A 26,254-nucleotide genomic window follows, 5' to 3' on the forward strand; every position below is an offset into this window, starting at 1 on the left:
ATGATTGCAGTGGCACTGGAAGTGACCTCGCCGAAATAAAGAACGAGAGGGCGAAAATACGAGAGACACCTTAAATTGGCCGCGAGAAATCGGCAATTCAGCACTCGCACGACACCCTCGAGCTGCTCGATGGGACCGGACGTCTTTAATAACCGAACCAAAAAAAAAAAGGAATCCTAATGCACCTCACACACATATGCACCATAATAAAGCACCAACCAACACCAACTCGCGCACGCACGTATACGTACGCACGCACGTGCGCCACGTGGGTGGCGATACGCGCGTGTTCGTGTCGTGCGACGATAATCGGCATCCAAGATCGACCTTCCCAGCGCGGGATGATGAAAAAAAAAAAAAAAACAGAGAAACAAAAACAAACAGGACGAAACAGAACGAATGTACGAGTAGTTTTGTGGTGTTTAGGGTATTATATCGCGCAGTCGCACGCGACTACGTCCGCAATATAATTGATATTGTTATTTATTACACGTTGTACGCGCGCTCTAGCGGGTTTCTAATGATGTGATGGTTGTGATGATAAACGAATAAGGGTATTGATTCTACTTGAGTTGCTCAGAGGTTGTTACCTTACTTCACTCGTCACTATTCTGCACCGGCAGAAACCACCGCGGCACACAATATGGTGTCGTGACTAGACACGTGTGTATAAACTGTTTTTCATTTTTTACAAGGTGGAATAATTGTGTCGCTCGCAGTAGCGCGTCGATGATCAAATCAGATCGACCAGTTCCGCGTGACTGTCGATGTAAAAACTGCAACGATCCCGCGACTGCCTTCTATCACGAGAATCCGTACATTCGTTCGAGCAAACCGCGCAAATCCGGTCAGTTGGCCCGGACAACCCTATCCCTGATTGATCCGAGAACCGATCGTTTCAGACTGCCCAAAGTCGAGGAAAGAATGATGTCGGAGATAGAGTCCGCACAGGAGCTCACGAATTGTCGGCCGAGAGAACTTTTATTTCCGCTTTTAGTTCGTCCATTAGCGTCTGTCCGCCGTTGTTGTTAATCGCAACTCTTGTGTGTGTTATGTTGCAGTAAGTGAGGTAGTCGTCGACAAGTGGGCCCCACAGGCTTGATCCCACTCCGCCGTCGCCGCCACCGAGCGCGCAAAGCAAGCTCAACCCGAAAAAGCAAAGACAAACGAATAAAGCGTGGAATAACCGGCGCGCTTGCGTTTGCGCAAGCATCGCATTAGAGACGCTATAATAACAACAGAAACAACAGCAACAGCAGCAGCAGCAGTAGCAACAGCAGTAGAGCAACAGCAACAGTAGCAACGCGCTCGATAACTTAAAACCGCCCGTCGGCATCAGGGTCCTCGTAGTCGCTGGCTAACGCGCTGCAGCATCGCCTCGCCGCCGCTGCTTCCTTTCTTTTCTATCATCTTCTCTTCTCCCTCTCCGCAAGATCGCTGCGAGAGGTCGTTCGACTCGAGATCGTCCCCGCGACGAGAGCGAAGCGAACGGACAGCTTGGGGATAATCCAATAGGAAACTCTTCGTCCTTGGTGTCTAAAGCCGCAATTAACATTCTTAACTCAACGACTGTGCCTTCTTAGGGTGTCGGTTGCACCAACGTCGGCCCGCGGCTGAGTCCCGAGTCTCCGGTACGTTCGTTCTGTCCGTACGAGGTGTCGTCGTCGAAGAGAACGTAGCTGCGAGAATCGCTCTCGTGTCGTGTCAAAATTCGCGCTGGGCTCTCACGATTTCGATGTCGCGCGCGTAACCATCTTCTCTCGGAGCATTCGCGTCACCCGGATATTGTGACATCTAAAATAATCGTAAGAACGCTCAAACCGACAGTAGTAATACACAGAACATTTTTCACCGCTCGAGGAACGCTACGTTTTCATTTTTCACTCGACATCTCGCATCTCAGACAGAACCTTAGCGAGAGATTAGCCGAGCCAGACTCGTTGGTGCAACTCATCCTTAGTTTCCTACCCGAGCGAGGAACGGTGCGATGTAGCTGATGGCGAGAAAGTAGAGGAACGCTGCCTTGTAGTCCTTTAACCCCGAACGCCGATAACTCTGTACACAATGGCGTATTAGCGCGCATGACGCAACGCAACCATCCTTTCCTCCTTGTCCAGCTAGCTGCCGATCGATTCGATGTCAACCGCGTCTCCGAAGCGAATGTCCGCGCCGAAGACGAGACTAGTCTTCGAAGTCTTCGAGCGAGATCTGTGAAGTGAAATTTATGGTCACGACGTAACGAAAGAACGAGCCGATTCTCTCGACGATCTTCTTCGCGTGAATGAAGGAGACGACGACCAATTTGAGCGCTGATCCTTCGTTTAGTCCATGTACCATTGTCTCTTCCTTGTCTTCCTATATCTCTCTCAAGTTCACGCTGTTCTCCTCACCATTTTTCCCGCGTCTCTTCGCATTATCGACGCGACACTCTTGCTCTCTCTTTCTCTCTTCTCTCTTTCTTTCTCTCTCTCTCTCTCTCTTTTTCTCTGTCTTTCACTCTTCTCTTTATCTGACATTTTCTTTTCTCTCTATCCACTCCTATCAACGTGAAGATCTCGCTCGTGTTCCCTCGACTATCGCAAACCAGTCACGGTAACGATCTCCGTTTTCGATTGAAACTGAGTTGACCGTGTTAGAGCAACTCTCGTTTCTGAACGACGCGCATGCCGATCCCGTTAGCCTGTAAAAATGGAAAATCACCAGATATCGCTCTGACATGGTTAATTGGCTTCTCTTCCGGCCCACGGTGAAGATTGCCGCCTTTGAATCTTTCCCTGTATCTTTCACCGAGGCGCAAGTAGCGTCATCAGAGGAGACTTTCTTCTCGAAACAAGAACGCGTACCCTTTATCAGGAATCCAACCTCTTCAGCTTCCCAGACGCCGATCCCGCGCCCCCGATGCACCTGTAAAGATTAGGTACCCAGTCGCTCTGGGATTAAATACCCAGTCTCCTGTCAGCCATACGAACGACGAAATCCTCCGTAGCTACGGAACGTTCGTTCCGACGTGAAAAAGACCGTCACCCGTACCTGGAACGCTCAATGATGCCACAGTCCGTCCGTGCGCGTGCGCTCGCGTTTATCCAGCAGACAGTCGCGAGAGAGAATGATAAGAGAAGAGACAGAGGGTGGACGAGCACTCTCGACAGTCCTCGCGTCCGGATGGCCGAGAGAAAGGATCCCATCATGTGGAGCGCAAGGAAGAACGAAGAGACCGGTTCGCGCCACTCCGGGATCCATCGGGAATCGCGTCGCTGCGACGCGCACCTCGTAGGTCGAAGGTCAGCCAGAGGATAGACGAAAGAGATAGAGTAAGAGAAGAAGATCGTCCGGAGGAATCGTTGGGCCGGTACGAAGTCGACGAGGAGGGTGGTCGAGTGTTGACTCTGCGGAGAGAAACGAACGATGACGGTCTCGAGAGCGAGTGTGACGTAACTTTCGCGACTGGAGGCTGCCGTGATGAAGCGTTTCGCGCGAGTTACTGTGCCTAGTGGTACCACAGTGCGGCGTGTCCGTGACACGAACGATCGCAAATGCATTGTGGTACCACTAAAACTTCTCTCACACGAGCCACCGATCCAGTAGTAGTAGCAGTAGTAGGTAGTAGTAGTAGTGCCTGCAATGGCGCGAGTCCCCTCTTTGGCAATACCTCGTGGTACCTTCTTGATACATACACATGTACACACATGTACAAGGACGTTCTTAAAAAGAAAACCAACCCTTTCAAATAGAGAGCAGGAGATTACGGAGAGTGTCTCTGAGGATGGCTCGTGCGACGAGGGATCGCGGAACGAATGTTCGCCTCCGGACACGCATGAAACTTACGCCACCGGGGAGGTCCGATAAACAATGTCTCGCGAGAGTAAAGTAATTATTGTAAATAACCGTCGCGCACGCGGCGACATATATCACACGGAGGAGAGATTACTATAAATATATATATAGGTATACCGCATATATATAAACATTACATATATTTTCGTGAAGAAGCGCACAGATGGACGCGTCGTCGCTCTGCGGACGATAATAAATTATTGTTATCGATAAAATAAACTATTATTATTACTATTATCGTCATCGCTCTACTGTCGTTAGTATTATCGTTGCCATGAGAAGGGTAGAAGGAAAAGAGAACGTCTGCCCAGAGACATACCGGGCAGGCACGTGTTGTATCGTCGAAACGCGACCTCGCGAGAGCCGCGAGGGCTTCGAGCGAGAAGGATTCGAGGCTCGCGCGGTTGCGCTGGTGTTGACTAGCGTTTTTTTTTTCTTCTTTTTTCGTCTTCCTCGTTTCTCCTTAGTTATTCGCACGATTGATCGTGATTCTTCGTGATAACATAGAGGCGGAATTAGCCACCTCGCGATGAACTGATTGTTACTTAGAAAGAAAGAGAGAGAAAAAGAGACACGGCCATCTCTGCTCACTCCGCTGATCGCCGGTGACTCTCCTCGGCTTTTTCTCAGCTAAGACTCCCACTCTGGGAGTCCTATCGTAGCGATAAGATAATTAATAGTAGGCGCCGGTTGTGAAAGGCACAATTATCGCAAGAAGAGAGTCTCGTCTTCCCCGGGGTCTTTCGCGTCTCACCGTGGTTCTTCGTATCAATCGCCGACGGAGTTTTCACGTTAAGAGCGAACGTCCCAAATACGACCACAGTATCGCACGCTCGCTCGGTGTAATCGCGATTCCTTTTCCAATTGAAATTCGCCAGGAAATCGTCGCTCGCACTCTCCGTGTGCGCGGCCAACTTTTAAATCAGAATTTTATTAGAGAGCAAAGCCCGCTTAAAAATTAAGCGAAGACAAAACTTCGTAATCCATTCGGATTTCCCAAGTTTCGCTCGAAGGAGGAAGCTTCCCTCGCCAGCACTTTACAACTTAAAAACTGCCGCTCGTGCTCGGACGTTTCCGTCACAGGCACATCGTCCTCGGGCGCGAATTTACCGTAACGGCCATGCGGTGTCGCGAGGAAGCTGGATACGTTCGCGGTAACATCGCGAGGGCCCCGATAACAACACGTTATTACCGATACGCACACCGTGTAGATCGAGAAGGACTCCGCGTATTTTTATTCGGAGACGTGCCGTCGCACCTGACGCGGGGGAAGAGAACACGGTGTCGCAGAAGCACTTTCATTCGATCAAGTTATCGAGACACACGTCAGCTACTTTCTCGCTGCGGTCTGCTGGTGTTATTATCGTGTGTTGACATCCCCAAATGATATATGACCTCGTGCTCCACAAAATTTTTCTATTTCTCTTTCACTACACGCGGCATCACCGTCCTCAGTCTCTGCCATTTCTCTCTTTCTCTCGTTTACTGCTGTTCTTCTACTACTACTGTTACTACTACTTCTTCTTCTTTTCTTCTTCTTCTTCTTCTGTGTCCATTCTCGTCACGTCGGTCCGTTCGTCACGTCTCGCCGACCGTCGTCTCTCGTACTAATACATAACTAGCGATTAATTAAGAGTTAACGACCCGCGACGCAAAGTTTAAGGAATCGCCGCCAGGATGATTTCTTGCCGACTTTGGTTAGTAGGATAAGTAAAAACCTCCGCGACGAGCTTCCATCGGCGAGTGCACCATCCGCGCGCGCGCGCGCGCGTGCACGTTGCTGAAAAGCACTCGTCGCCGTTCGTCAAGCACAAACGACAGCCTGTATATATATGTATATCATTATGTACATTATATCTGTTACGTATTATGTACATACGTATATGTATATATATATAAAAAGAAAAAAAAAGATGATAAAACACACGAGGGCACAACGTCGTGCTCGCAAAGTGTCGCTCCATCGCTCGCGTCATCCCGATCGGCGCGCGCGTAGACATCCGCGTGCCGCACGCCCATCCTGTAATTAAACTTCATCATTTTTAATGTAATGTGAAAACTGTATCGTGGAGTGTAATATTCTTCGTACTTGTATAAAGGCAATCTCGCGCCCCGCGCTATGTGACGCTCCAATCGTTCTCGCTCGAATCGTCGTTTCACACACGTTTGGAGCATGTGTACTCTGTAAGAACGAATATTTCATTATTTCTTTTTTTTCTCGTCGAGAAACGGTGACAAACCTAGCACGTTTTTAATGTACACCGACAGCTCTGTACGAATAAAGGTTTGGAAGTAATCGTGTGTTCTCTCGCCGTAGTGTGTCTCCATCCCATCGAGATTCCCCTTTCTCGCGCGCGAGAAGAAGATTCCCTCCGTCAAATCGCGTCAGGGAGACAGCCGTGTCGCTCTTTTATTGGCCATTCTTTATTTGTCAAGAGGGCGAAATCCGGATTGTCGATCTTTTAACAATTCAATCTCGAGGCTGCTCTCTCGATTATGAGCGGTACGATCGGGATTCCTGGAGTGACATCGCGCCCCGGTCGTGCTTCGAGTTATCCTCAAGTCAAACACTCGCTTTTTCTCTCCCTCTGAGAAACGTGGAAACGCGGCCAGGTCTCTCCGGGATAGCTGACTCGAATAGCAATAAAGTCGGCGCCCATATGCAAATGCCGCAGCACCTAAGGAACGCAACGCGGAGAGTCGGGCGCGCACGTATCCGCGACACGCCAGTCGAAGTGTTAAATCACTCAAGAAGTTAGCGCGCGCGCGCGGAGAGTGTTTCATTTCAATTAAATTCACCGATTGTGCAATTCCGTGACTGTATCACATCACGCTCTTCGGCCCACCGACCACCACTCACGAAGCGTTATTTACTTTGTACAGTCGCGCTTGTATAATTTTAGAATATGCTGCGCGCGCGTGGAGACGTACAGACGCCGCGCCTCGTAAATTTCCAAGTCGGAGTGGCCTCAGTCTCGTCCGCTAAAAAGTAAAAACCGAAATGGTACACTTCGCAAATCGTACGCCGCGGGCCGGCCAGAACTTATTACTGCTTTGCATTGCAAATTTAAATTGTTTTCAGCGGCCACGGGATGATGCGGTCTTTGAAGATAAAACGCAAGGTGCACGACGGTACAGTAGAGAACGCGTATTTCCTGGGAAACGCTACCATCGCGAGCGGTCGCCTCGCTCGAAACACAAAGCGTACTATCTCGCTACGCGTTGCCGTAACTTCTATTCTCGCTTTCTTCCCATTTTTCTCTTGGTTTTTTTATTTTTAGATAAGGATATAATTCGCCCTTTGATTCGTTACAGAAGCTCCGAAAGTTCATACATATATTCGGAGCATCGAATACGAAACGCGCCGGTGACTTCGTTGGGATTAGGAGGACGTTTAGCAAATTAGATTAGCTCTGACTAGTTTCCATTCTACTGTACTTCATCGTCTCTCAATTCCGCACGTCGCTTGTTCGTCGGCAGCCTTTCGAGCTCTTGCGTCGTCTTCTCGGGCTTCGGCGTTAAATCGAATTTTCATTGTACCAGAATCAGTGAACCTTAAACGGACTGTGCGAATACGACGCCTTCGAGAGAATATCATATTTTATTAATTAGAACAACAAAGACATACGCGTTATTTAAATTGCATTTTATTTGTATTATTTTTATAATTTTATTATTATTATATCACGTATAGAAGATGATTGTAAAGAGACTTGGGTATTATTACAAATAATTGATATCATTGTAAGTATAATAATTGATATCACCCATTACAAAGATTATTGGTACCGTTAAGAGGGAAGGGAGAATAATTAATCTCTTTATATTATACCTTGATGCAGAAATGAACTCTTTGCATATAACTGCAAAAGACGACGAAATATTTTGCGTAAAGTGTGTAATAATGTAGCAACGTTTAGTAGCGGGAAGATATGAGAGCGTCGCGCGACAATATCAAAACAAAAAAATGTAAATATATTCTCTCGCAACAGTCGCCAGTTGTCGACTATTATCACTGCGAATCTCAATATCACCGCAGTCAAAACGCTCGGGACCTTCAAGGCGGTCAAACACGCTTTCGTGCGCCGCGTACTTCTACAAGTGTTTAGTACGTTTCCGGCCGAGAGACGCACACCACGGACTACCGGTGTGTCGGTGTACGTTAATCACTGCCGGGTGATGAAAATCGTTTGTCGAACTTCGAAGTATTAAGTATTAAAATATTGTTAAGGCTCTCATCGGTATCGCGTTATTTAACACATGTGTCTTTGATTCAATCGTGTCTACGTGAGTGTCAGTGTTAGTGCCACGAGGAGGCAATCAGTATGCTGAATTAGAGTGCCAGGACGAAACAGAACGCCGGGCATCGATACATCATCTATTTGCAAGGTGTGCCAAATCATTTATTGATTTTTTCGTTTTTAACGGAATCTATTTGACGAATTTACCGAGCGTACTCCAGTCGAAATTTAGGTCGGCATTCATAGTCCGTTATCATTTAATAAATAATCATAGAGTTTCATGAATCTTTGATTATTTATTGTACCTATACTTATTGCATTTAATACAATTTATTTCGTATAAGAAAAATACTGATCAAGACAGACGGCTCTGTAAATACAAATTTGTAGTTATGCTCTCAATATCAAAGATCTGAAATAATTTTTACAACTATGAATACCGTCCTTCAAATATAATATAAATCTCACAAGTGTTGATTTTCATGTGTAATAATGCTTTCTTAGCCGTGAGTCCTTATTGACATCAGACAAAGCCTTTTTTGCTTCTGTTTCAATCTTTGTCATACCAAGTTTAGAATTAAATCACTATTGATAAACAGCATTATTAGACATATAATTGTTATTTTTGTCTCTCCAGCTTTACATCAGTTCTTTTAAGAGCTACAAATCTCATCAAAGCTTCCGTTAACCTTTTCAGTGCTGATTAAAAATATCTGCATAATTTTCCTCAAAGCGGAGAGTTTTTTAATAAGTATATCTAGATTTCTTTTCTCTTTAGAGTTTTTTAATAAGTATATCTAAATTTCTTTTCTCTTTATTGTTATTTTCTTGCAAGAATTTTGGAAAATAGAATACAATATATATCTAATTTGTATTTGATTAGTATTTGAAGTTAAAAAAATACAATAGTTTAAGCAAATTAAAAAGAATTTAATATTTTATCACGAAACTTTCCTAGACATATCACTTAAGGGGTTAACAAAAAAAATACAAACAGAAGGAAAAACAAAAATTAAGAAGAGATGAGATTTATGTGTTGTTCTTTCATTTCTTTACCCACAAATTAATTTATTAAATAATTTAACATCTACTTATCCTATCTAAAAAATCTATATGTTTAGATATAAACTTTGTTTGAATACAGTCACATTTCGTCCATTACAAACGTATGTTTTATTTGCCGATTAATATTAACATATAATAACGCCATACTTTACTTACATATTGTTAATTATATTGTAATTTTTATAGTCTCAAATTTCTTCATTATCGAATCGCAACTATTCCGAGCCATTCGCAATCTTAGAATTAGAGGGTTAGAGTAATAAATAAATATATATAAATATAAATATATATATACATAAATAAATATATAAATAAAAATAAATAAATTCTGTTAGAATATATCGATATAATCGAATGTGTTAAATTCAAACCGAATATTAAATAATTCTTGAACGAGTGCTTCTTCGGACTTCTTCAATATCTTCGAGTTTCCTCAAGGCCAATAAACAACTATCAGTAGCATCAAGGTAAGTCAATAGACTAGTATTATATCTCGAGATTCTTCATTGATCTTTCAAATTCGATGAAATCTGCAGGACTAATGTTGAATCAAAATTTCGACTTGGGGTGCGTTTCTGTGAAAATACGAGTTTGTGCGAATTTTATATTTTTCGTTTTCATAAATTCCTTCGAAATGTTGCAAACTCAAAATCCTCCAAGCTTGCAGTTTCTAAGGATTTATAATTCTTAATCTCCAGATTTTTTAAAGTTTCATGTTTTCGTGTCCGCTGATCTTCTTAAACCCGTTTTCTTTTTTTTCGAGCCGCAATGTTCTCGAGCACGCACTTCTTCGGGATGCCAAGAGCATAAAATATTTACAGACACAACCTTAAGACTTCGGAACTTTTAATCTTCGTACTTTCTAGGCCTGCTCTTGGAGCATTTGTGTTACTCGAATCCCTCGAAACTTTAGCGCGGAAAATCCTTCATCCCTCTTCATGCCTCTATAGATCCGGCAATTCTCATTGATTTCGTTTAATTAAAACCGCGCCCGTTATCTCGCTCACTTCAGTAGCGCTTCGAGGAATCGTGCTTTTTCCTAGGTGTTCGCCACACAATGCCAGCGCATACTAAAATCGCGGGTTATTCGACGTGAAAATTTGTGCATAAATTCTCACAACGGGGTAAACCTCGAAAAAGTAAATATCAAAATGGCACAATTTGCAGCTCATTGTAAGCTGGCCCCGCATTATAAATTCAAATTGTCTTCAGCAATCATGGTGACGAGTTACGAACTCTGAAGACGAAGCGCAAGATACACGTTATATACGTTGCATATATTTATACTTCTCCGCGAGGGGTTCCACCGCAAATGCATTCTAGTTGCCTGCATTTGAGATATAACGCGCCGTAGATTGCTCCGTTTCTAGTATTTCTTGCGCGGCACGGAACATGTATTCCGGTTTATCCACTTACTATACATAGCAATTGTTACTTGGTAATACTTTAAAACTCCATTCAAAACTGCTATACCGCTTTAATCAAATCAAAATCTTAAGTAGAAGTCCTATCAGCAAATTAAACTTGCCGCTGATTTTTTAACACTCACTTTTTTAATTTTCGGGCAATTAAACCAAATAATTAGCACGGTCTCTTTGATCTTTGCTAAAAATAATTATTGTATCACAAATGCACGAGTTGCGAAATTTTTTAAACTTTACAAACGAGAAGAGAGATTGTGTGTAACACAATTAATCGTAACTTGGTTATCGTTGCCGACTCAAGCCGGGTAATTCTGATTACAAAAAGCCGGGAAATCGTTTTCACACAGATTCGTTACAATTCACGTGTACAAAATTCAATCTTCCTTTGCGCATTTAGACCGGCAGTTGCGTTTATTCGACGACCTCTCGTACACGTTTTCATTTGTTTTCAGCAGCAGTAGTACATCCCTGCGTTTGAGCAAACGTGTTGTATAAGCAATAATCAAAGGATATTTTAATAAGAAGCTTAGACTTCGCCGAAAATGAGCTTTCGAATTTTAATTAAATTAATTAAATAAGTGACGCGCGCACGCGCGTATGTGTGTAAATGAGATTGTTTAATAAAAATTTTAATTATAATTTTACGCGACTTCGTCGACGTGAGAGTTAATTAAATAATTATAATATTTTCGGAGAACTTATTCGACAAGTCGTAAATCATTTCTCACGCTTCTACGAGAAACAGAAATTAATATTTAATTAATCACGCGGTTGTTGACAGGATGAAAACATCAATCCCTATGAAACGAGAAAGAACACGTACACATGGCAAGACAGACTCGCACATGAACGCAGAGACGGCGTCGCGAACGTAAAAATACCTCGTTACGATTCATAAATAATAATAAACACGTGACACTTTTTACTCGAGTCGATTCACCGCGGTAGCAAACGACGAATGTTAATTAACTTGGCGATATCTGAAAAAGTAAACGCTCCAATTGTGCGCGTTATAAATCTTCACGGGGATATTTTTTACGAGATCATATCCTGTGTCTGTCTGTGTTACGTGCCGCGCGAACCAAATTTTCGCTGTCGCTCTTGCAAAACTGTTGAACGTAGTTTAATTGACTGCGTGACTTTGAGACTAATTCCTACGACGCCATAGTGAATAATATTATCCCGGACTTACACAGACATGCACACCGTCACGCATCGCTGGAGCATTAAGTCAAGTTAATCGTGATATATGACAACACTGAGTATGTGGAGAAGTTGTCTCGCCCATACCGAATTACACCCTATATCTTCATATTGCCAGCTTACCTTTAAGTGGTGCGCACATCAACGCACATAGTTCGTTGTTTGTTCGTACAACATGCTGCGTGCTCCATTATTTTACAGATTGTCAGACAGTGACCCAAATTATTAGCTCCAAGAGCTAAGCTTTTTCAAAATACCGCAAGATATTCGGGATACCAGGAAATTAGCGAAAATTTTCCTGGTCATATAATTGCCAATTAAATTTATTGTTGATTGATGACACTTACATCGTGATCATCATTTAATTTCTACGTTTTTTTCATATCCATATGGAGCATGCACTAGAAAAGATAAGCTTATGAAAAGGGCAAAATTTAATTAAAGTTGACCAGGTCGTCGGTGCGTTTCCATATCGCGAATATTACTTTTTCAATGTTACGAGATCTGACATATTTTTTTGACAGCGTATTTCTATCGGGGGATATTTGCTTTTGCACAGATGATAAATGTGTGTGTGTGCGTACTTACGTACGTGTGTGCATATGTGTGTGTATGTCTGTAAAATTTCATATGGCGCTATTGGAATAGTTTCGTTGTGTTCTCGTATTAATTTGTTTCTCACAGTTTCTTCAAATATTGACAAATTTCGAAATCGGATTAAACGTAACGAATGGTCGCTCTTCGTCACGATCAATCGGTGTGGACGCCGCTTTAAATCTGAAACACGATCAATACGAATATGCCTCACGCATAGTTCTGCGCGCGTAAAACGCTCGAAACTGCACACAGAATTCAAAGTCAGAATCACGCGAGACGATAGACATTCGATGTCAAAGCGCACGATGAGTATCGCGCGCGTGTTAAACTAATTGAACTCCGCCGTAATAACTACGCATTAGCTCTACGTTGAAATTGCTGCAAATTGCGAACATTTTCGCCAGAGTTAACTGCATTCAATCAAATGATCGTCGTTTAAATTTTGGCGCGTGTGTGTGTATGTGATCACTGGGAAATGTGTCGTGTGTATCTCGCCCAGAAATCCAACCAACTGATATACTTTCATATAATATACTGGTCTGTCAATGGCAGACAAGCGTTATCTGAGAATTATTAATACGCAACAGTGAATACGCATTGGCGCAATAAACTAGTCCCAGAGTGCTTTTATTATTAATTAAAATGTAATTATCACAGACTCGGATATTTTCACAAAGTCGACTCATTGCTAAATCATCGCTCGATAATATCATTAATTTAATGCAATTATATTGTAAAACGTCCGTAAATGTAAATAATAAATAGCGTGCCGTTATAGGTGCGCGTTATACGCACGCGACGTCGTCTTGCCGAGTATTTTTCTTTTTTGTTTTTTCAATCTAAGAGCCACATCGACGCTATGGAACATTTTTGCCGAGCCGCGTCTCTCTTCGGAATTGATTAAAACATCCACGGGAGCGGCGAACGCGCGGCGTAGATAGTATTCGGTACAAAAAGCGACGGTATCTCTCCAGTATTGACGGATCTCGCTTGCATTCCGCCCGCGGATCTCCTCGTCGATTTGCTCCCACCGGCAGGTGATGTAAAGGGCGAGAATCCGCGGTGCGCAAAGTCGGATCTGATGGCAGCGCAGTGGGCGCCGGGGAGGAGGAGGAGGAGGAGGCGTACGTGCGATCCGCGGAGGACAGCGCGAATAATTCATCGAAATCCGGGTGGGATTTAGGGCGAAAGGTGGCGGCGAGCCCGAACGCCGAAGGGTCGTCATTCTCGACGGAGCTTTTCGTCCTCGTTCTCGTGTGCCATTAGTCGATACTCCGGCAGACGTTCTCGACAGCTGGTCGTTTCGCCGCCAGAGAAAGGTGGAGGCCAAGGAGAGAGGGAAGAGAGATAGAGATTGCCTCGATCCTCACAGCCGATTCCTAGATCTAGAGGTGTCCGTTTCCTCCCCCGCATCGCGGCACGGCATTAATATCGCTTCTTCACGCAACCCTTCATTACGATTATTCTCAGCAAGTCTGCGGCTTTACCTCCGCGAAGCGCATCGCCACCCTTGGCGATTTCTTGCCGCCAGCGACTCGATACTCTCCATCGTGGTCCTCTAACGGGGACATCACCTAGCCAAAAAAAGCAGCTAAGACTTATGATGGTCTTTTGTTTTCGTATATAGGATATCCCAGACTTATCAACACTGAGAAAAAACATGTTTGGTACTTGTAATCACACGAAAAAAATAATTATTATAAATTATAGTCAAGAAAAGCACTTCTTTATTAAGTTCTACTAGAATATTAATGATAATAACTTTGATAATAACTTTCTATACATATCACAACTACCATTTTCATGTTAGAACTACCAGAAAATCTGGTTGGTATCAAACACACTAAAATTTTATTAGATCAATCATTTGTTTCTCTCAATGCAGTTATGCTATTAGATTAAATTGGCGCGTGTTTATTACACGCGTTCGTCCTAGTAAATCTTTTCGTTTAAATAAAGTGAAAGCGACGAAAAATTCTTGCAAAGGTGACGTTAGATCGAGCGACGAAACACGTGTATATCGTTCGTTAGAGCAATAAATAACGTCTCGTTTATGTTTCTCGTTGCGCGTCCCGGGAATCACGGTACGGCGTAAATGAGTCCCAATTTGGCACCTTAGTCTCCACATACTTCCAAGAGCTGATAGCTTGAATGCCAGTTAATTTCTATCGTCTGCGCTCTCTCCCACGGCGTCGTATCATTCGACGCGGCACGTTAACGGCGTTAATTAATCATCGGTCGACGGCCATAGACATTGACCGAGCAAATAACTCGGAGCTACTCGGAATTAATTAGATTTTGCATGCTAGAGTTAACGTTGAAGGATATCTTAATCCGTCCGCGTTTCCGGTCGAATCTACAGACGGATATTGGAATCATCTATCTGCGTCGACCGGCGCGGCTGATGTGAGTATGATTGAATGATCACACGGTATCGCGAGATTTTAGACGCGTTGTCCGTTATGCGATCGTGTTGTAATGAAGTTGCGCTGGAAGTCGTCATTAATATCGAAACTCGCTGACAATGGAAACAATTTTTTCAGCTCTGTATCGCGTAACAATCGCCTATAAAACTCGTTTCTCGTTTGCGAGTGAGAAAAGGAGGAAACGGGGCTTAGGTTTAAAAATATAAAATTATCAGAAGGAACATACAAAATTCATTTCAAAATTCAATTTTTTTACACAGTTTTATTGCTTATTTTCATTTATTGACAATTGATTATAGTTTTGTATCTTCCACGTGAAGAAAATATCATAGATTTTACAAATCCTCTGTAAATACTTACATTGATATTTTATAAATTTATTTCTGCCGCATAGTTTTTCTTTTCTAATGTTACGTGCACGCAGTATTTTTCAGTGCGTTGAATGCCATAAATTATCAGCGGGTGCATGCAACGACACGATAATTCGACGCGTAATCGACAGGTAACAGTCGATTCATTGCGGTGCACTGACAATGCTTCAGGTAAAGTACCCATCTACGTTCCCGCTAGAATAACGCGACGTCACACTCCGCATGTGAAAAGATAGGGTGGATCAGTTCGGGACAGGAAATATTGACGGGTAAAATAGAAAATGCGCGATTGATTGAGGAAACAACGTAAACAACGTATCAACAATTCACCATCGTATCCCATAAATTATTCGTCACTGCCAATTATTTATTACTACCAAATCATTATATCCCTCACACAAACAGAAAGAACTATATAAATACAACTCTTGGATAAATAAAAATGAAAAAGATAGCCGTTGAGAGTCAGTCGCAATTGTTGGTGTGGATATTTAATCCGCGAAAAAATAATAATGTCTGACAATGTACACATCGAATATTTTTTCGGACATTACAACGCATGCGGTAATTCAATCTTCTACGTCAGATCAACTCTTTATTCCAAATAATTACTTAAATAATCTTTTCCGCTAATTTTCCCGTCATCCGCGCTATTTCTTAGGAAAAAAATTAAATATCAGACGACTTGGCATCTTTTTGCCTTCTTTTTAGAGAAGGTAAGTTCTGTGTTGATTATAATAAATACAGCAAACCGTTCATTCACTGTGTGATGTTCAATTACTATACAGTCATCATCAGATCACTATACAGTCAGTCAGATCATCCCATTTTGAAAATAAGAATCTGTCTCGTGCCGGTGCGCAGTCTGTACATATAAAATTCTAACAAATTTATTTTACTAGCCAACTATCTTCTTTTCTTTTTCACCTTAATGATCATTTCTTCGCCGTTAACCTCATTCTTTCGTCGAGATCTGTAATTGACTTCCTTAGAAACTATCGAAAAGTTAGGACGTTTCAACAGCTCAGGATTCGTATATACGTACAGTTAGTGACTATCTCACTGTACATGATTTATGATCGTTATTTTGAGACTTTTGACGATACAATACTCGTATTCCAATTTGCTTTCGGCCAGTCCACCTGACTTGAAATATCGCTTGACGTCGCGTCGGAGACGAGCAAGCTCGGAAACATGCTTGTTAAAATTTTTATTTAACTAGTTTGCATGTGCGTATTTCGCCCGAATGACTCAGATATTTGCATTCAGAAGAATTTCGAAATAGCTACATTGTTTCATGGCTAGCACGCGCGCACAATGGATTGCCCTTAGAATATATAGGTACAATTTCGCTCGGAATTTATTTCGAAATTTAATATCGAAAATTAACGTTGCTTGACGATACGAAAAGCACTCAATAAAATCGTTAAGCGAGGAAACGAGTTCCAAATTTGTCGGTTATTGTCACGTGTAATTGTGAAATAATTTTCACTGTTTGTGCCGCACGAATAATGAAAAATTAATAATGCAGTTAATATTTGCAATCGCGGTCGTATTTATATTCGCTTTCGATTTTCACATGTATAACGGTGTGTGTATTTGCGGATGTTGTTACGCAAACGTTCAAGTTCCTGGCTAACTCTTCGGCCGCAGTTCCCAATAAAGCTCGTGGGCTACTCGAAATTTGATCGATACAGAAAGTTTCGTCACGACGGTCGGCGAGCGAACGCGTAGGATGGAAGTATTAGAAAAAGGGACGAGAATTCGCGTCGACAAGGGATCGACGGGAAGGTAGAAGCTTCCTGGACATTGATTAATCAATAGGGCAAGTGTTGGTGTCACAGCGGAGATCAAAGAGCATTCGATGCTAATCAGGCAAACTTGCCACTTTCGGATCTGTCGCGAAGTCGCGCGCTTCACTTCTCGCCACCTTAGTCGGAATTGAAACATCCTTGCACGTAGACTGAAAGCTCGTCTACAATACGCGGAGTAAACTTGTCGCAAGTTGGAATGAGAAGTGAAAATAACGTCTTTCACGCATACGAGATAATCCTAGCTTTATATTTTTCTAGCCTCCTTAGCACCAGAAATACATAAGCGAAATAAATTATTTTTATTTCTCACTGCAACTGTCTCTCTTGCACCAAACTTACTCTGCATATTGTAGACAAGCCTTAAGACCGGGAACACGTAGACAAACGTGTAAGCAGTAAAACTTAGGTACATTTGACAAATCGTATGATTCTTCTTGCGGTTCAAGAACAATCGATCGTGATTGCTTAATTTTCTCACTTAAGTCTCATTTGGTTAACTCCAAAAACACAAGAATTTTTTTCAAAGTTCTGAAAAGAGAATGAGAGAGAGAAACAAAACTTCCAACGACGCGCACGCACGCGTCACGCGATATAACATGAGCGTTGATGCTGAATTTTTCGTGGAAAATACAGGAATGAATACGTAACGAGCGACATTCTTTGTAACGATTTTATTCGCATCGGATTTTTGCGGAAGACGATATCGATCGGTGTGCGGACGACCACGTCGACTTTCAATTACGCTCGCCGCTCGCGCATCGTAATACGGTAAACGCACCGTCTCTAATTTCTGCCGTGCCATTTTTACCAGCACTCAGTTGCTCTTCAGCCGCCATGAAAGGACCCAACGTCTCGTAATTCTAATAATTTGTAATTCCATGGTGGAGAGCTTTTCAGATCGTTTTCGCGGCGCATCCATGCCGATCGCTTCCGCCGGTTCGTTCATCACGGCCCATTGCCTTTTCTCGTAAATATCGTCTTTCGAGTGCTCGCCGTGAAAAGGATCATCAGTGCGCGCGCGCGCGCGCGCGGGCGGGCGGGCGGCAGCCGATGCACTCAGCCGCGCAACTAATATCTTTCCGCCGGCGTGGCGGAAATTAATTTATTCTCCACGACGGGGCCGCGTTCGATCGCATTTATCACTGCGGCGCGCGATAGTCTCTTGCTCGCGCCAACTCCCGCGCGATTATGGCGACATTGTGTTTATGGTGCGGCCGGACGCTTTGGCAAAACGCAAATACGACTAAACGAAAATCCCAAGGGAAAGGGGAGGAGAGAAACACCTTCCCCCTCATAACTTCATCACTAGACTGTATTGCTGCTCACGCGGCCCGTTACGGTACAATTACACGCTGCAACACACTTTTCCATTTAAAGGTTTTACCGCGTTACGTTGCACCGGGATAAGCGTCCCTGAAAACTATCGCGGATGAAACGGTCGCCGGGCGATCGCGAAATACGCGATCCGACTATATAAAAACAGCAAAAATGCATTCCTCGCAAATTCATTGTTCGAATTTATTAGATCGAGCTCGCGTGTCGCCTCCCGTCGCGTCGTGTCACGTTGCCACCGTGTGTATGTGTGTGTGTTCGCGTTACGTTATTTACAGACAGATAAAACTTTGAAGATTAGAAGTGCCGTTCTTAAACAGGTCGACGCATACGTTCGTACATATTTTTCGTTTTAAAACTTGGTGTAGTTACGCCGGATGAAATACGACAGCTCGGAGCATACAAAGATAACTAGGCAAAATCCGAAAATTCTTCCCGCCGGAGAATTTATCATGAAAATTTATCGCGCCTCACGTGTTGTTACGTTACGTGCGGTCGCGCATTATGCTATTTACAAGAGGATAAAACGCGGAAGGTGGCCAAACACGTTGCAATTCGCTCCTGTTTAATTGTTCAACAGTGTCGAAAAATATGCGGTGTATAATTTTATTCGTACACTACTAATAACATAATATTAATATGCATTTCAAATATAAATTTGAATTTTATACGTAACATATTATTCTCTTCACAAGTTTTTTACACTCTGTAACATAACTTTGTCGATAATATAACATTGAGGCTTCTTGTACCTCGCTGACCATCGGACGTCAGAAGCGAGGAATGACATGCTGACAAAAGTTGCGTGCCATTTATGAATAAAGGATAAATATGGACGAAAAAGCACTTGAGATTGCTTGAACGTACTTGTAAAATTGTCCGAAAAGTATCCCTTTCTCCTGATGATCCATAAATAGTCGTACAATAAATGAAGCATGTGAAACGATGAAATGAGTCTGTTTTGTTTGCATGTCTCATTTATTACACAATTATTTATTACACAACTATTTATTACAAAATTATTTATGATAATATTATTAAAATAATAATATTATTAGAAATGGCACGCAACTTCCGTCAGTATGTCGCTCCTTACTTCTGATGTCACAAATTCAACATGGCCGCAATAAGGTGCACATTGTCTCCACATTAATATAAAGGAAAAAAAAGAAGAAAACTTACGATCGCACACATGTAAATCCACGTGAATATTTTCACAGCTACTCTGTTATGGTGAAGATCGTCGTGCGTCTATTTTCGAGAAAAATTCTGATACGTTCCATATAATGTGCCGCATCTGGCCCTCCTACGAACGCGGAGTTCCGTTCGATCTCGGATTTGCGTTTTGGTATATCGCGCTAGCTATTGTTGTACTTCACTCGACGGTGGATTTCGAGGTCGTCAGCTAAGACAGCGTTTGCTTAGAATTTGAAATCGATACCGGGCCCGCGACACGCAGTTCAATCCGCAGCGACTTGCCAATCGAACAGCTTGCCGATATTCGCCAACTCGCGAATATACCCGGAAATCTGACTCGCGCTTACAACAACATTGATCGAACGGTTTAGACGAGATATCGCAGTGGAAAATCCGATTACGCGGTGCTTTTGCCATACGGTCTTTAAATAAATCAAATACGCGAGGTATGTATTAAATTCGTCCGTCGCTGCCTTTTTCAACGAGAGACAGTCATTCGATCCCGCAGTAATAGTATTTCCGCCAGAGATTTTCCTTTCTTCCTTTTTTCTTACACAGAATGCACACCGTCGCAGACTCCACGCGTAATTTCTCTCGTGCAATCCGCGCAATGTAATCACTGATAATGTAACGCACAACAAGCAATCGAGTAACAAACAATCTTATCGTTTACACAACCTCGAGTGTGCTTTGCATTCGCGAAAGTATAACGCATATAATTCAGTTGGATTTTTACTTTAACTGGATACTTGAGAGTGAACGATCTCCCTCTCTCGAGGAAGAAAGAGAGACTCGTGACAAAAGATGGGGACTTGATCGAAGTGTCATTCAAGGAAAATCGCCTTCAAATTGTCGGAGGAATCCGTGATGAAGGGAGCGGCGACAGTTCTGGGGCGCTCCGTGCATCTTCCGTCGTATCTTCCGTCGGGTACAGGGCGCCGCCGACTCCCACCCATCTACCCACCAAGTTTTGCGAAATGGAGGAGTTCCGAGATGCTCTCTCATATAAGTCGTATCGCAGTCACCGATGACGCACGGCACGGTCTCTCGCCGGGTACGCTCGTTCTCAAGGAATTCGCCGCGTGAAGCGGAATTTGTCGATGAACTTCGGGACAAAATGCGCACGGGTAAATGGATCTTGTGCGGGCGGAAGCCCGACGAAAGCTGTACATCGTATATTAATTCCCGCCGGCGGAGCATCTCGCACGTTTAATTTCCATCGAGGGTTCTTTCATTTGTTTGAGTCAGTATTTAAAATTAGATTTCTTCTCATATTCTATTTATTTACGAGGAAAAATATCACGAGAAAAATTATTTATTTATTTGATGTGTTTATGAGGGAAAAGATTCTTCTCATTTTTTTGGATTAATTAATCGGGAATTGACTTGATGCTGAAAATTCGTAAATAACTGTGAGAGTGAGAAGAGCTGTTCAGCGAATCATACTGAACACTCAATTGAATATTACAAACATTAATTAATTCATAAACCAATGCTTTTTTATCGAACACACAGCACATGTTTAATATATAATTATTATATATATTTTTTGATGAAAAAGAATCGAGAGAAGCGAGAAACAGAAAAGTTGGAGAGGAAAAGGAAAAGATAATCTCTCCACCTCTTCTCCTCTTTAGATGGTTTCTAAGAGAAAGAGAGAAGAAAAAGTTCCAATTCGTCAATCGGTATTTTTTACGGCACATCGTTTGCTGGTTCACGGATGATGGCTGCACATACACACACACACACACACACACACACACACACACACACACACACACACACACACGCATACAATCGCACACTTTAAAAGAACGACATAGCCCCGTTGTTCTATATTTCCAATAAACTTATGCAAATACGCGACCTCTCCCGTCTCCCGCGCGCCATCTCACCCAGCGCGATCCAAAGGAGGCTAAACAACCTGTCGTAAGCCAGTTCCAGCAGAAGAATGTCGAATTCCCCGACGGGGAATATTCGTGCCGCTTCGCAATTTCCATGGCATTTATGTCCTTTGCCGTTTTCGTCGGGAATTTCCATGACAGATGCCCGATTCCGCTCGAACGATGAATAAATCTCGTTCGCGGTGCGAGCCGATTCTTCGACGTTTCCGATGATCGATGTTATTAGGCAGCTGTTTAGCTGCGACACGCGATACACGCCACTCGACAGTGGGTACATGATTACGATCTTATCGGCAGACAGAATGACAAATTGTCCCTAACCCCTTCGGGTTGAAGGCACAGACTCTCTCTCCTTCTCTCTCTCTCTCTCTCTCTCTCTCTCTCTCTCTCTCTAAACTTACAGGAAAAAGCCAATATGTACGTTATGTCACACATTTGTACAACATAACGTATCGCTGCTCTTTTTACGACACGGTATCCGACAACTTTTTTCATAATAAGCTTCGTTAAACGTGAAATCTACGTTGATGAGCGCGCGAAATTAAATCGAAGGGGTGTTCTCAAAAAATTTACTTGAAGTCGATCTTCAAATATTCTCTAAAAAGTGCAGTTATTGTATTCTTTACTAAAATGTTATACCTGACGGTTAGGTTATAAGCGTAGCACTGCAATCAATAAAATCTCACTTCTACAAAACTATCTCACTTCTATTCACTTCTTCTGGCAAAAATCGGCAGAAATAAGACGAAGCAGCAAAGTGAAAATATGTTTTCACTGAAAATCAATGAATATTCACTGATCATTGATAAAATAGTCCTTTCGCCGATTCAATCAGAAATATGTTCATTGATTCACTTTAAGAAAGAATCCATGGCTGAAAGAAGACATTCGATGGAAATCGAAGTTTCATCTAATAGATTTCTTGTCGCCTGTCGTATACACGTCGACAGAACACGTCGAATGGAATCGAAGTGTAATTGTTAACTAGAAGCTGCATGAATGTTGACAAGTATTCGGGATAAAGGTATCTGCGCACAAGGTGGAACAAGCAATTTGGTATTCACACACGCACGACATACATATACAAAGGAAAAGGGGTTGCAGGAAATAATGATGGCCGATCGAAAGTTCTGCAAAGTGTAATACCGAACTCGATGATGCAAAAGCTATTACGACCTTGCCGAACTTCATCGACTGTTTGCTACGTGGCGCTTTGTCAGATTCGATGTGGCGTGATAATTGCCAAAACGCTAACTACTTGTTGCACGATGACAAATTTCATTTCCAATTTGCGCCGTACGGAATCTCGCTAGACATGCTCGCGGATATAATCGATATCGACTCGGGCCGGGACGTCCGGCGGAATTCATTTCCCGAGAATTTACGACCTGCTCGCGAGGCATTGAGGAAAAATTGGGCGGGCGAATCGGGCGCAGCGGCGCACTCAAGTATGAGTGCACTAGAGAATCGCGCGGACGAGAGCGTACAGAAACCGAGAGATACAATTTCCCGAAGCCTCAGACGGGATTCGATAGTTCGTGTAAAATTAACGAGTTTCTTACCGACGTCAAATTGGACGAGCGAGTTTCTCGGATTCTCGTCCGCTGGAGAGGTGAAATAAAATTGTGTGCTGCTGTTTTCCTGTTAGAGGTAAATCTGTAATCAATAAAGCGCTGTGATAGTGGACATACACAGTTCTGAGCAATCGAAATCTCGAAATTCAGAAACTGGGACAATTTTCCTGAAGTGTACCCAAAAAGAATATAATCTCATTCTTAGTGGAATCCTCTGAATTCTAGAGGAGTTTACTCTCATACGTGACATCAAGAGGGTTCTTCTGAAATCGAAAGGGAGATATTTTAAGTACAATATTCTCAAAGCTGAAGAAATTTCGTCCTTTACCTGCAGTACAAGCTTTGCTTGTCGTGTCTCTCGTATTGCACGTGAGAGGGCATTCAAGTAAGCATATTCCTCTTGACTCAAAAGAGGAAAAAAGTTGGAATAATATTTAGTAGTAGTCACTGGAGTACACTTTTGTACTCAAATGAATAGATACTAATGCATTTGGCTATGCAACAAGACAATACCAAAATTTCAGTAAAATTGAGTTATTTCAGGAAACTATTTCCCCAACTTTTTAATTTTTAATAAAACTTTTTTTCCGGGACAATACATTATGATAATCTAACGCGTGATACGCGCATTTTCGCTCTCTCTTCGGATTAATATGCCGGAAATGACGGAGCACGCTGAGGCGCGTGAAATTCCCAGACGAGCCGGAAGTCACGATTGCTCGCAGCTATTGAGAGATTCGCGAGAGAACTGAAATAAACTCAAGGACCGATTGCGTAATCCGGGGGTGGAACAGCGCGGAGAAGTTTCATGTAATCCGAAATCACTCAGCTGTTGTTGCGCGCGAACAACAAAATCAAAATTGCTCCGCTGCCCGAGCGATATTTTATACTCGCTGGGGAGAAGATCGCGCATTTGTATCCAGGGCGGTGGATGACTTTTTATCGATTCGTACTACCTCGGGATGCGCCAGACCCTTTTTCTCCTCCTCCTCCTCGCCTTCATCCTCCTCGTTCTTCTCATTCTCCTACCAGTACGGAACTCGCAGGACGGAACAGAATGGGGAAGTGAAAATACCGATCGTGCATAAAGTATGCACCCCGGATGGCTCCTTCTTTCCTGGTTTAATCGTCAGTTCTCGGAGAGGGAAATTTCTCGTTAATCTTTTAATGGTGTCTTGGTTCCGTCGTATCTTTCCTGGAACTGCAGATTTCGATCATGTCGCTGTAAATCGAGAATCAATAACGATCGTTCTAATCATCGGAAACAGTCATAACGAAATTTATCGAATTCGCGGAGGGTTTTTTTTTCTTTCGACTTCTTTTTACACGTAAAGAGAGAAGGCGAGATTCGGTCTCTTTCCCCCCCCCCCCCCTCTCTCTCTCTCTCGCGCGCGCGCGTGTTTTCTCGCACCGCGAAAGATCGCATGGAGAAAGCACAGTAGTCGCGAGTGAAGCACAGTGTTTCGGGACATCGTGTGGCCTTTTATGTCTACTTGTTAACGCTGGCATTCACTTCATGACATTATTTACTATCTGCTTTTACGTTACGCTAACGAACTTCTAACGAAGCAACGATGTTACGCTTGCTTGTAATGTACGAAACAACGCCCGTCATAAACAAGATTACGCCAAGTACGTTGCGTAAACTCAATCTGTAATATACCCGAGGAAAATCGATTTATGCAGTGTTTATAGACGTGCGCTTTACGAGGGCATATCTGGAAATAAAATATACCAACGTGCGATATACTTGGCATATATTCATACAGGGAGGCACCTACATATTTCAGAATTAAGAGACAAGTTATTGGAGACACGCGCAGGTGTTTAAGTAAATTTATTAATGCTATAAAATATACCTATAACCAGATAAACTAAGCACTGCGCGTGCAGCAGCGAATACGCTTCTTAATTAAAGTTATCCAGTCACAAAGTCTCCTCAAGCTCGTCGCTTCGTGAGAACTTGTTCCGACATAAATCTCTTGAGGTGACTCTCTGAAGCTAAAATAATAATACTGAAATCCCGAAATTACCATTCTGTTCCGCGTGATTCTTCCGCAAACTATGCCCAAATTCTGTTTAATCAAGAACGTTTTTGTCACTTCACATATTTATTAATTGGACTCGCTGCGCCGGCAAGGGCCACTCTAATCTACTTTTGCACATTATAAAACCGCGTTATTTTTTCCGAAACAATGCTGTTCTTGATTAATTGGATGTTGAGTGATTTTTCCACGCACTTCTCCCGATCGTGATCAGACCTAGATTTGCATGGTCTGATAAAAAATGCACTATTGTTGTACACGTTCGGTGTCTTTTAATTAAAACTATTCAACCTTGATGTGCGAAGGATTTTCAACAGTAAATCCGCTGTCTTTTTTATGCATGTGAAATATCCTTTTTAAATGCACCGGTGCTTCTTAAAATTCAAAGAAGAAATATAATCATCGCATGCGACGCTCATCTGTATGTATAAATGTAAAAATTGCACATGCATGGCAACCGGAAGTACCGAGCGAAGATCGCGGAGGATCGAGACGCCCAGTCACCTCGAGGGTGGATAACATCTCTTCCGGCTAACGATGGTTTCTTGATTCGAACGTGCGCCACGTAGTTTAATCAGCTAACGCGCTTATAGTTGGGCAAAGTTTTGCCGGCGACGTGTAACGGAACGCAATTCCTCGTGAAGTACGCAAGCTTCCAACGTGCCATTCCTAAAGTTCCCAAGCTAGTGGTGGCTGCGCTACGATTAAATGTATCGCGTCGTTATTTGAAGATTGTTATCCGCTCGCGAGACTTGGCGATACCTCGCCCCCCGTCGCAGTTTTTATTCCGTACATCCTTGGAGAGAGAAAGAGAATCGTTGACTATTCAATCGCGATGATTACCGTATTCTGTCGGCTGCGACATGCACCGTGATCACGGCAAATCACATCACCGCGCTCTTCCGGCGCGCGCGCGAGCGATACACTCTTTGAATTAAAATTCATCGATTGCCGTTACCACTCGTAGAGTCGGCGTCGGGAATTGCGCGCGGTAAATTAGTTGTATTTGATCGAAGTAAATTTTTAAAGATCGTATCTCCAATTTTGGATTTTTCCGCAATCAACAATTTATTTGGTGATATTACTCTGGTTAAAATAAATGAAACCAAAAGGTCCCTTTGGGCCGCTATTGCGTGCTCCGATTTTATATTTACTCTATTACGAATATTAATACGATCCTCTCTCTCTCTCTCTCTCTCTCTCTCTCTCTCTCTCTCTCTCTCTCTC

The 26,254-nt window shown here is 42.9% G+C and overlaps 2 protein-coding genes across 3 annotated transcripts in view; both read left to right on the plus strand.

Moving 5' to 3' along the window:
* The window catches only part of LOC116844707 (calcium-transporting ATPase sarcoplasmic/endoplasmic reticulum type), a 45,385-nt gene extending 39,255 nt beyond the window's left edge, over positions 1-6,130 (plus strand). Inside the window, exon 14 of one of the 2 annotated variants that reach the window (XM_032816598.1) lies at positions 1,062-6,130. In XM_032816598.1, the coding sequence (XP_032672489.1) occupies positions 1,062-1,102 (41 nt within the window). In that variant the 3' untranslated portion in view covers positions 1,103-6,130. Of the gene's footprint in view, positions 1-10; positions 567-1,061 lie in introns of those variants that run through there. The other variant, XM_032816599.1, reaches the window with a different exon arrangement.
* Positions 6,131-7,874: 1,744 nt separating this feature from the next.
* The window catches only part of LOC116844709 (caspase-1-like), a 135,697-nt gene continuing 117,317 nt past the window's right edge, over positions 7,875-26,254 (plus strand). The window contains exon 1 of the mRNA XM_032816614.1: positions 7,875-8,223. The gene's annotated coding sequence lies outside the window, so the exon portion shown is untranslated. The remainder of the gene's footprint in view (positions 8,224-26,254) is intronic.

Source organism: Odontomachus brunneus, unplaced genomic scaffold (assembly GCF_010583005.1).
Source record: "Odontomachus brunneus isolate Ranch 3 - 2012 unplaced genomic scaffold, Obru_v1 Obru_scaffold_045, whole genome shotgun sequence".
Taxonomy (NCBI): domain Eukaryota; kingdom Metazoa; phylum Arthropoda; class Insecta; order Hymenoptera; family Formicidae; genus Odontomachus; species Odontomachus brunneus.